Source organism: Odontomachus brunneus, unplaced genomic scaffold (genome assembly GCF_010583005.1).
Source record: "Odontomachus brunneus isolate Ranch 3 - 2012 unplaced genomic scaffold, Obru_v1 Obru_scaffold_032, whole genome shotgun sequence".
Taxonomy (NCBI): Eukaryota; Metazoa; Arthropoda; class Insecta; order Hymenoptera; family Formicidae; genus Odontomachus; species Odontomachus brunneus.
In genome coordinates this window covers 528,473-540,574 of record NW_022639482.1, presented here as the reverse complement: position 1 = coordinate 540,574, position 12,102 = coordinate 528,473, and the positions used below count along the sequence as shown (strand labels likewise).

At 33.7% G+C, this 12,102-nt stretch overlaps 1 protein-coding gene across 7 annotated transcripts in view; it reads left to right on the top strand.

Moving 5' to 3' along the window:
- LOC116843356 (F-actin-monooxygenase Mical) overlaps positions 1-12,102 on the top strand; it is an 874,436-nt gene that overhangs the window by 358,693 nt on the left and 503,641 nt on the right. For 6 of the 7 annotated variants that reach the window (XM_032813731.1, XM_032813733.1, XM_032813727.1 and 3 more), the window contains 2 exons: positions 9,178-9,299; positions 9,347-9,571. In XM_032813731.1, the coding sequence (XP_032669622.1) occupies positions 9,178-9,299; positions 9,347-9,571 (347 nt within the window). The remainder of the gene's footprint in view (positions 1-9,177; positions 9,300-9,346; positions 9,572-12,102) is intronic. The other variant, XM_032813730.1, reaches the window with a different exon arrangement.

Here is a 12,102-nt window from a genome sequence, read left to right as displayed (position 1 = left end):
GTCAAACTGATGTGATCAGTAAATACATCTTTTTAAACGCCACAACTTTTATCTGAAACATTTTTTTCTAAAATGCTTAGTTTTCGAGATATTTCACCGGTCCGGGACTTTTTGAACACCCTGTATGTCAAATCATCACGCGTAAGAACGTATGTGTGGCACCATCTGTTAGGAAAATCCGCATTTCATAGGTATACACCCTATATTGCAAGATAGATCACTAAGATATCGTAATGGAGATTGTTATATCAAAGAAATGTTTTAATATGAAAGAAATATTTTAATTTTTTTACAATAGTTCTAATTTTTTATGTTATATGCCGAATTGTAAAACAGAGGTATCGAAAATGTTGCTCCAAAATTGTTATATTTGTAACATAAAGAAACCTAAATTGTGTAATCTATAATATTTTAAAAGTACAGTTATCATTCTTATGGAATGAAGTCAAAGTTGCCGCAACTCTGAAATGGAACTCTTAACCGAGCTATCTGTTGTAAAAAGTAGGAAGTACTAAAATATGTGATACTACTTTTATACTGAAATTCATGTGATATTACTTTTATTATCTGAAATTACTGCGAAATAAATAAATAATTATATTTAACGTTAAAAATATAGTTAACGTTCAAGTAGTTTGTAAGTACAATTATTTGAGTTAAGATACTTTGTGTTCAAGTAGTTCTTAAGAAAACTTATATATTATATATTACGTAGTTTTTTCCAATGCAATTTTTTACGATGTATAAAATTTTCAAATAAAACTATATTTTTGAAAAAGATCGAAAATACCTAGTGAGCAGAATGTCTAAAATCGACGCATAAGAGAACTTTAAGATATTTTTAAGAGTTCTTTAAGAATCTTTAAGATATTTCAGAAAGATATCTTATGCGTCAATTTTAGACATCGTGGTGTCTGGGTAATAAACTGTAAATGGAAAAAGTAACACATCGTTAGATTGGATATAAAATAAAGTCAATGATTCATGAAATATGTGACTTTTATTGAAATGGATACAAATATTCTGCGACACTATCCTGTAATGCGTGACCTTCTCTTTCAAGTTCTGCTACGTTCATATTGTCATAATTAGCTGCTTCATGATTGACATTGCCAGCATTATTCACCACTGCCTGAAGCCTTTCATCTATAAGCATAGTTCGTATTTCTTCATTTTCTTGGTTATTTAAATATATGTTATGTAAAATGCATGCAGCAATTATTATTGGTGCTATGAAGTCTGTTCGATTCATATCAAAATATTTCAGTCGTCCAAATTTTCCAAATAAAAGGGCAAAACAACGTTCAACTACTTGGTGAGACTTGGCGTGGCAAGTATTGAAATGTTTTTGTCTCCGTAATATTTCTTCTTTTAATGTAGGGAGGTATGCATCATTGCAAAACAGGATATGCTTTATTCTCGATAATAAATTGATTTTCATCAAAATAATTATTTGGATAATTTCGGAAATCTTCGTATATTGGCGAATTTCAAAAAATTCTGATGTCTGATATTCTGCTAGGATAACCTAGCAAAGCAATCTAGAATTGACATTTTATTATCGCATATTACTTGCAGAGTTATAGCATGAAAACATTTTCTGTTAATATAGACATTCGGATTTGAACTTGGAGCCTTAATAGGAATATAGGTTCTATCGATAGCACCAACTTTTATTCCAGCAGAAGCTTGAAAAGATAATGCTATTTGTTGGCGTTGTTCATAAAAATAGATAGTGTAGACTTTCCTAGATCAAAACGACTACCGACTGATCTGCAAAATAAGGAAAATGTTATACTGAATATGAAAATGAATATTTTGTACTTTTTATAACTTGTTTAGTTATCGAAAACTCTCTGGTGTTGTTAATAACCACAAAAAGGCGAGTAATTGTCGTTTTGGATCTATATTTTGGTGTCCAGTTGCTCGAGCACTTTGTAATAGCGGAGCTATATGATTTAAAAGCCATTGAAAACTTGTCACGGTTATTCTGAAGTGGCTTTGAAATTTGGAAGCGGTAGACATATCGACAACTTGTTCGATAAAATTTTCAATGCGATGAGGCCTGGTTACTGGATTATTAATGCGGACTTTCAACATGTGCAAATACAATTCTATTTCTTCATCACTATCTTCTTCATCATTGTTGTCAATGCTTTGATCAAAAAATATTAATTTGTTTAAATAACTGATCACAATTAATCCAGCTGTCTTTAAGTTATCCATAACAGGTTGTACCTAAAAGTAAATAAAATTAAACTGAGATATAAAACTTCAAATATATTATATTCTTTATGTTTATATTCAAACACAAAAGTGACAGAACATAAACATAACCTACAACGCAATTCTACATATGTTTCATCGTCGCGCTTCATTACACTGTGCTGTTCTGCGTATGCGAGACGTTTTTCATCGAAGTCCCGAGCACGACGAAAAGTTGTCGCCCGGGCGTTCGGAAATTGTGAAACGAAACGCGGTTATGACGTCACACTTTGTTAAACGGAACGGCTTTGAACGAAAAGTTGTCATGCGGACGTTAATACGGAACGCACCCCAGTGGAGATTCATATGACCCGCATACGTGAGGTCGCACGTGTACGAGCAATATGGGTCTCATATGAAGACGTATCTGTATGATAATATGCGTGCAAGCCGTGCGGATTATACGCACTGCATGTGCGCACCATAATATCACTGAAATCATTTTGTTATCTGGGACACAAGAATAATAAAGTAATAAATAAAAAGAAACGCATATAGAAAGGAATTTATATAATAGAAATTTGTTGTAAATATAAGAAACAAGCTGTAGCAACTATTAAAAAATATAAATATACTATGTTGACAAATAATAATATAATGCAACATATAGAATAATAAAATGCAATATATTGAAGAAAATTATATTAGAAATATAACAAAACTTATTGGAGAGAATGTCATCTGAAAATAAATTGAAAGTTGAGTGTATAACAAAATGGTGATTTTATACAAAAAAATTTATATTCTGCAAATGAAGCAGATTTTATATAAAACTAAACAAAAAGTTGAAGTATGACATGCACAGCAGAATGTTTCTCGTCGCAATCCGTAAATGATATCGATATATTTTGTGGACAATCTAAACTATTTCTATTCTATTCTAAACTATGTAACTATTTCTTCAGAATTATTTTTACACAATTTGCAGAATTATTTTTACACAATTTGCAGAATTTTTTTTACACAATTCTTCGCGGAACAAACATAATAAGATTTTCTTAATTCATGCAAAAAGCTGTGATATCATAAAAACAAAAAGACTACAAAAGTAAAAAAAATACGCCAGTATTAAATACGTAAAATACATATAAAGACGAGTAAATTGTACCTAGCAAAAACTTTTTATAAAAAATCTAAAAAGACCTCAATTAAAAACCTCTGGTTGTGTAAAAAAGCAACCTAACAAAACATTTTTATTTAAAAAATTAAAAAAAAATAAAACTCAATTAAAATATATGAAATCAGTAAAATGATTCAAGTACATGATTCATTATTATCAAATTAGAATAGATTATAACTAATGATCCATTATTACTAAATTACAATAGATATAACTGATACAAAAGACCAATATAAAAATCAAACTCATATAACAAACTCATAACAAAAAATTAAAAAAATATTTTTATATATAATAATTAAAGTATAAAAACTTGGGGTGCCCGGATCGTATTAAAACAAGCACATATGTGTCCTTCCCCCTCCTCCCCACAAACACATACACATTTTAAATTTTTACAGTAAAGACTAATATTCTAAATACGACTCGGGCACGCCAAGTTTTTATACTTTATTTTGGTTATTATGTATAAAAATATTTTTTTTAAGTTTTTTATTATGAGTTTGTTATATGAGTTTGATCTTACTACCTTATTATACATGCTCTACAGAAGGAGGAGGGCGTATTAGGTGGCGGCAGGACGCCACGCGTTCGGGACCTGCGTCTTTTTCGTTCCGGACAGAGAGAAATATCGAGAGCACGGTTTACTAGACTGGGACTCGAACCCGGGCCTTTCACTTGCCGGGCGATTGTTCTAAACTACTGAGCTACCTGACGTTCCACGCTCATAATCAGGGATGGGTAATATGCGTGGCAGGAAGGTATTATGCACAATTGTGCGCATAATATGCATCAAATGTCTATTATGCGCAGAAAACGCGTAGAATACGCAGAAAACGTGCAGAATATGCAGAAAACATGCAGAAAATGCAGAAAACTCCTGAGATATGCTCACTCTAACCTAAAATAATCTTTCTTCCTTCAATATATAGTTCCAGGCAGCTTGCACTAATATACCATTCCATGATTTGAGAAGAGATATTGTGCATCACCGAAACGGTACGGCTTCGCCAAAAAATAAGTAATTTGAAAAGAATCCTAGGGACGTACCAGGTACGTACCCCCAGGAGGTCGAACCAACATATACATGTAGATATAAAGAAATTAAAAAATAGAATACAACGATGAACTAGATTTAACAATTTCATGTTTTTCATGATCATGGGCAAATATTTATGCTTTGTCTTATATACGAAATAGTTATAAAGCCAACCAATCAGAATGTTTTATTCATTAATTACTTTATTCTGATTGGTTGTCGTAATCATATAGAAGCATTTACGACCACGCTTATGCAAATGTAGAATAGCTCTAAAAGAAGTTTTATGCAGCAGAAAACCTCATTTATTTATCTGCGTAGATTATACTCGAGTTTTCTGTACATAAAACTTTACGCATAAAACGTGAAGTATTATGCGTACCCAACCTTGCTCACAATACTCTCCCCTCCCTATATAACGCTTAGGGATGCCGTTTGGAAACTACATCTCTAACACAATCCCGAGCGCACGGCGACTACAGAGAGAAACAATGTTACTGTACTAGGTGGTACAACTGTCAGTCTCTCAAAGTCAAAGATTGCTTTAAGATCCGCTGTCCATGTATGCATACTATCCATTATTCTCCTAGTAACCTAGTAACGGTGTGCCTTTAGAAAGTTATAAAAGTATGATTTTATTAATTATCTAATTATATGCGAGGAACATATATTCTTTAATACATAATGACATATATCCTAGTAGCAAAATTCGTTAGCTTTATGTTGGCTAAACATTGGTTATCTTGGGAATATATATTTCCCAATATTCAGCCAATATTGAACATGCAATAATTAGCAATATATTATTAATATTGTATGTTAAATATTTATATAATATTGGATTTACATTGGAAATACGTTGGCCAATATTTCCCAGTATAAAATTAATATTGATCTTAAAATAAATATTAATCTATTGTCAATATTACACATCAATAAATACGCAATATTGCATTTACATTGAAAATGCATTGGCTAATACTTCCCAATATAATATGAATATTACATATAGAATGAAGGCCAACGTACGGCCAATGTTATATTTCAACAATTGCACGATATTGTGTTTATGTTGGCAATGCAATAGCCAATATTTGCCAATATAATATTGTTTAAAGAAATAAATGTTAATTTATTGCCAATATTACGTGTCAATAATAAGATAGTATTGCATTTATATTGGCCAAATTCCTCAATGTTAAGCCAATTAGGCATGGAATAATTACAAATATATAACTAATATTGTCAAATGTTTATATAATATTGGATTTACGTTGAAAATACGTTGGCCAATATTTTCCAATATAAAATTAGTATTGATCTCAGAATAAATGTTAATCTATTACCAATATAACACGTCAATAAATACACAATATTGCATTTACATTGAAAGTGCATTGGCCAATATTTTCCAACATAATATGAAAATTATATATAGAATAAAGGCTAATGAACGACTAATGTTATGTTTACAACAATTATACGATACTGTGTTTACATTGGAAGTATTAGGTGGTAAACTTAGTTCCTGCGGTTTTTTTGTTTAAAAAACTCATTTATTTCGACATCAAAAGCAAAAAATACATTAATCAAAGTATTTTCCCTCGCTAGCTATACATTTTTCCCATTTTTCGGACAACACGTAGATTCCGCGACGATAGAACGATTGGTCTTTTGATGCAATCCATTCGTCGATCCATTTTCGCACATCCTCGTAATTTCTGAAGTCCACCAAGCCGTGCTGCATCGACCGGAACAAGTAATAGTCCGAAGGAGCTAAGTCTGGTGAATACGCTGGGTGCGGGAGAACTTCCCACTCGAGCTGTATCAGTGTTTCTTTGACGGCTTTGCCAACGTGTAGTCGAGCGTTGTCGTGCAAAAGCATGATTTTACGTCGATTGCTGGCTACTGCTGGCCTTTTTTCCAACAATGCTTCATTCAGACGGTTTAATTGTGATTGATATCGATCCCCCGTGATACTTCCGTTTAGTCTGAGTAGCTCATAATAAACGATGCCGTGCATATCCCACCAAATGCAAAGCATTGCTTTGTGGCCATGAATATTTCTCTTTGGTGTGGATGTCGATGGTTGGCCAGGATCTACTCATGATTTTCTTCGTTTGGATTATCGAAGTATATCCATTTTTCATCGCCAGTCACTATGCGCCACAAAACACTCTTCTTCTTCTGCCTGGCGAGCAGAGAAATAGAGATGTTTAAGCGATTCGCAATGGCATTTGCGGTTAATTCGTGTGGTACCCATTTTCCCTCCTTTTGAATTTTTCCCATTGCATGTAGACGTTTGGAAACAGCCATCGGAGTAACATTTAATGCTGCAGACAATTCTTGGAGCGTTTGAGTAGAGTTTTCGTCCAATAATGCCTGCAAATCGGTGTCTTCAAACTTTTTCGGTTGGCCTGAGCGTTCTTTATCATTGACATCAAAATCACCACTCTTAAATCGCTGAAACCATACTTGGCATGTTCTTTCCGATGGAGCATAATTGCCATAAGCTTCGAAAAGCAATTTATGAGCTGCAGCTGCAGTTTTTTTCAAGTCAAAGTAATGAAGCAGCACATGTCGAAAAAACAACTTATCACGTTCCATATTTAATCAAAAGAAAAAATAGCACTGCTCGCTTAAATGAATCTCTTCGCACTGAATTTTATTGACAAATGTCTAACTTCTAAAATGCAGCCAGTTTCAGATGTCAAAATAAATTACACCTACAACTAACGTCATCTAACCGTGAGCCGCAGGAACTAAGTTTACCACCTAATACATTGGCCAATATTTCCTAATTATAATATTAATATTGATTTCTGAATAAATGATAATCTATTGCCAATATTATATTTCAACATTTACACGTTATTTTATAATCTCTTATGACTTTGTCTATTTAATAAGAGCAATAAAAAATTTTTACTATACAAATTTTAAGGCCGAAATGGAATATGCGGAATATGTTTCGTAGACCTCACTTCACTAGTTAATGTTTAAATTAATAATAAAAGTACGGAAAATATAATTTTTATTAAAATTAAATCATATAAAAAAATTATATTATTGCCTTAATTGCAACATATATAGACAAAATATAAGACGTTTATATAGATCGAAGAAGTGATATAGTGTCTAAAGCAATAAGTTCATAATCTATAGGTGCCTCAAGTCCAATTTCAAATCCCAGTGTTAGTAAGAATTTTTAAGTGTAATATAACATTTGGAATCAAGTAATCTTAAATTTCAAGTAAAGTCAGCAAATGCTGACTAATTCTTCATTTCAATCAATTCGCCAATATTTGTAAAAAGTGGAACTCTTTGTGCTTACTTGAATATTCCTTATAAATTCTATGAATATTCCGGAATACTTTGGGATATTTTTGGAATGTTAATTATGGATTTTAGGAACATTTTATAAATTTTCTAGGAATATCTAGTTTCACATTATGATCCAATTAATGTCCAACGTGAAAAAATTGAGTAAATATTATTGCTTAACATTGTGACGATCCATGAAAGTTAACAGATCGTTACGACAATTATTCAATTGTTTACGGCGAAGACCCGCGTAACAAAGCGCCGAACATCCGCGAAATCAACAAACAGCTTCGCTGTTTCTAAAATTCGCGTATAAAAGCGGATGCGAAAACAATATCAAGAGAGATCCGCCGGAGAACTCCTCTGAGACGCTCAACCGCACAGAACTCGTAGCGAACCTTTCGCCTCACCACTTCCTAGATATCCCGTCGACCGAGTTGGATATGCGACGTCGACATCCTCTACCAGTACCGTTTCGTCGACCGAGGTGATTCACGACGTCGACATCCGCTACCTAGTCCCGCTTATTCCCACCGCGAGAACACCGACCACGCGGCCGAGATCTCCAACGCATTGGAGCGCTCTCGAGAACGACGCTAAACGTATCATCGCGCTAGCAAACCGCTCCGACGTCGCATAACGCATCTCGCGTATACAAGTCGCGAAACACACCGCGACAATAACCGTTTCGAAACCGGCTCGATTGAAAGCCGGTATCAACAACCGTTTAAATCCCGCTGAGTACACAAACTCACAGCGCGGTCGATAGAAGACCGCGAAACAACACCGACCGCGTCCCGCGAACCGCGCACGAGTCCGGACGCTCGCAGCTGTCATCGCGACAAAAACGCGACAAAAACGCAGCTATCATCACGACAAAAACGCGACCACGCACCAACGGCGTCGCTCTACTTGTATATAATTGTAAATAACACTTATTCGAGAATATAATTTATACTTATTGTTGCACATAATTTATACTTATTGTTACACTGCTTCAAATTTATTAAGCCTAAACCTTGGACCGTACCGACTAAGACCATCGCACGTAACGCAAGAGCGTTACAATATTTGCCCAATATTGTCTAATATTATTGGACCAATATTGCCAACCAATATTGGTTAAATAAGAGGCGATATCCATTTTACAATATTGGATCAATGTTAGGAAATCAATCAATATTGGATTTACAATATTGAATCAATGTTAGGAAATCAATCAATATTGGATTTACATAATTTCCCAATATTGCGCCAACATTTTATGCTACTAGGGATAACTTTGAGATAATTTTAAGATGAATTTTAATTAAAGAAAATTTAAATAATTCAGAGTTAAAATTATATTGTGTATATCATTTTACTAAAATTAATTTATTTGAAACATTGTATTGTGCGCTACAGATTAATAGTACAATCCTTTGTACAGGTAAAATCGAGAAAACTGATTGGAATGTAAAAGAAATTGAAAAAAAAATCGAGGAGAATAAAATGGGTCGCAGCGTACGTCATGATCGCATTGAAAGAGTGCCAAAATGGAGTCGCGAGCAGGTTAGCACAAAACACTCAATAACGTTGACTTTTTTACACTTTTTCAGATGTGTATATGTTTTGTTCAGTTTCTAGCTCGGCAGATCAAAATGGAGAAACGGGGCAACGATCCAAAGGATACCTATAGTAAGTACGCTGATATAGACAATACTCTCAAGAGTATAGGCAAGAAGATTCAAGAAGGTAGTGCGCTTGGTTACAATAAAGTTACAGCCATGGCTGAACAATTTTCAAATAAAAATCAGGACGCAGAGCCCAAGATGCAGAAATTGGTAAATACGATTTTTATGATTTTTATGGGAAAGTAGCAAAAAAATATTAAAAATTTTACACCTATGGTGTATTAATATTTATCATATCTCATATCTACTATTTTACAAGAACTTCATTTAATTGCAGAAATATCTAAAAAATGTGTAAGTTAGTAATAGTCATAATGCATTCTTGAAAGATTTATAACGTAATTCCTCTCTTTTTCTATCTCCTTTATAGAAATTTAATATTAAAAAATTTGAACTACTAAAAAATTTGAAGTAATTAAAAATACAGGCATACGTAGTAATTCAATAAATTATACAGCCCTGCTTAAAATATTTGATAGAAAATAATTGGATATGATTGAAATGGATAGAATTCCTATACTGATTTATACGACTTATCATGCACCGAAGCCGTACAACACAGATTTTCTATATATTTTAATCATATTTTATGACACTATTCTTTTTAATCATCTCGAATATTGATGTTTGTATAATAAATTGATATTTCTATTATAATATGAATATATGAATTATAATAAATATCGCATTACGTATTTATTATTATTTTATAATAAACTACTTATAATATTCTTTCATAATAAATCTACTTATAATGATGATTACAAAATGGTCAGATAAAAATGAAAAGAATATCTATGTAGTTTAATCATATCTTATGAATTCACTTATAAAATTTCGTAAATGAGTTGTGAAATATGTGAATCAAAATCACCATACAATATGGTGGTAGATAAATTTTCTATCATTTCCTATCCAACATTTTAAACAGAGAGGATATCCCAGATTTTTCCATACAAACTTTATTATTTGTTCTATGAAATGAAATAAGAAAAAATGTTATATAAAAATAAGTTTTAAAATTCTTTATTAAAAAGTTATAACAAAAATATGAAATATATAAGAAATAATTTTTTACTTAAGTTTACGTTTCAAAATATTATCCGCTCTGATGGAAATAATTTATTGAAAATATAATAAACTTTTGCAGAAATGTTTCTAAAAAGTATTCACAACTAGCCCAATTTTGTTAAAATTTTATTATAATTTTATTACTATTTCAGTAATATTCCAGTACAAATTCAGAAAAATTCAGTAAAAAATCATTATTAATCAAAATAGATTGAGGAAAGTATTAGGTGCGCAACTAAGTTCTCGCTGTTTTTTTTATGAAAATGCAACTTTATTGTGAAAAAATGGTTACAAATGAATCATTCAAAGTATTGTCCATCGCTAGCTACAACTTTTTCCCATCTTTCTGGCAAAGCTCGAATACCGTTACGGTAAAAGCGTTCGTCTTGTGAGGCTATCCACGAATCAAGCTATTTTTTGATGTCTTCATATGAACGAAACTGCTGATCAGCCAGACCATATGCCATCGAACGGAACAAGTAATAATCGGACGGCGCATATTCTGGGGAATATGGCGGGTGGGGTAGGACTTCCCATTTGAGCGTTTCCAAGTAGGTTTTAACGGGTTTCGCAACATGAGGCCGAGCGTTGTCATGCAGTAGAATCACTTTTTCGTGCCTCTGCTCGTATTGTGGCCGTTTTACGCGCAGTGCTCGGCTCAATCGCATCAATTGAATACCGTTCCCCAGTGATGGTTTCGTTCGGTTTCAACAGCTCATAATAAATAACACCGACCTGGTCCCACCAAATACACAGCATAACCTTCGTAGCATGAATATTCGGCCGAGCCGACGACGTAGAAGCATGACCGGGCAGTCCCCATGACTTTCTTTTCTTTGGGTTGCTATAATAAATCCATTTTTCATCACCCGTCACGATGCGATGAAGAAAACCCTTCCTTTTTTGCCGCTGGAGCAGTTGTTCACAGGCGAAAAAACGACGCTCAACGTCCCTTGGCTTCAAATCATAAGGAACCCAAGTTCCTTGCTTTTGAATCATTCCCAACGCATGCAATCGCTTGGAAATGGCTTGGCGGGTAACTCCTAATGCTGAAGCAAGCTGTTCTTGCGTTTGGCACGGATCCTCATCGAGCAATGCCTCCAATTCAGCGTCTTCGAAGGTTTTTGACCTTCCTTCACGCAGACGGTCGTCAACATCGAAATCACCGTCTTTGAAGCGACGAAACCAATCACGGCACGTTGTTTTACTTAGAGCAGCATCTCCGTAAACTTTTTGGAACTCTTGATGCGCTTCAGGCGCCATTTTCTTTGAATGAAATAAGAAAATCAACACTTCCCGCAAATGACGATTATTTGGCACAAAATCAGACATTTTCACACAACCAAAAGTATTAGGTGGTTCCTGCGGTTTTTTTGTTTAAAAAACTCATTTATTTCGACATCAAAAGCAAAAAATACATTAATCGAAGTACTTTCCCTCGCTAGCTATACATTTTTCCCATCTTTCGGGCAATGCGTAGATTCCGCGACGATAGAACGATTGGTCTGTTGATGTAATCCATTCGTCGATCCATTTTCGCACATCCTCGTAATTTCTGAAGTGTGTATCCACCAAGCCGTGCTGCATCGACCGGAACAAGTAATAGTCCG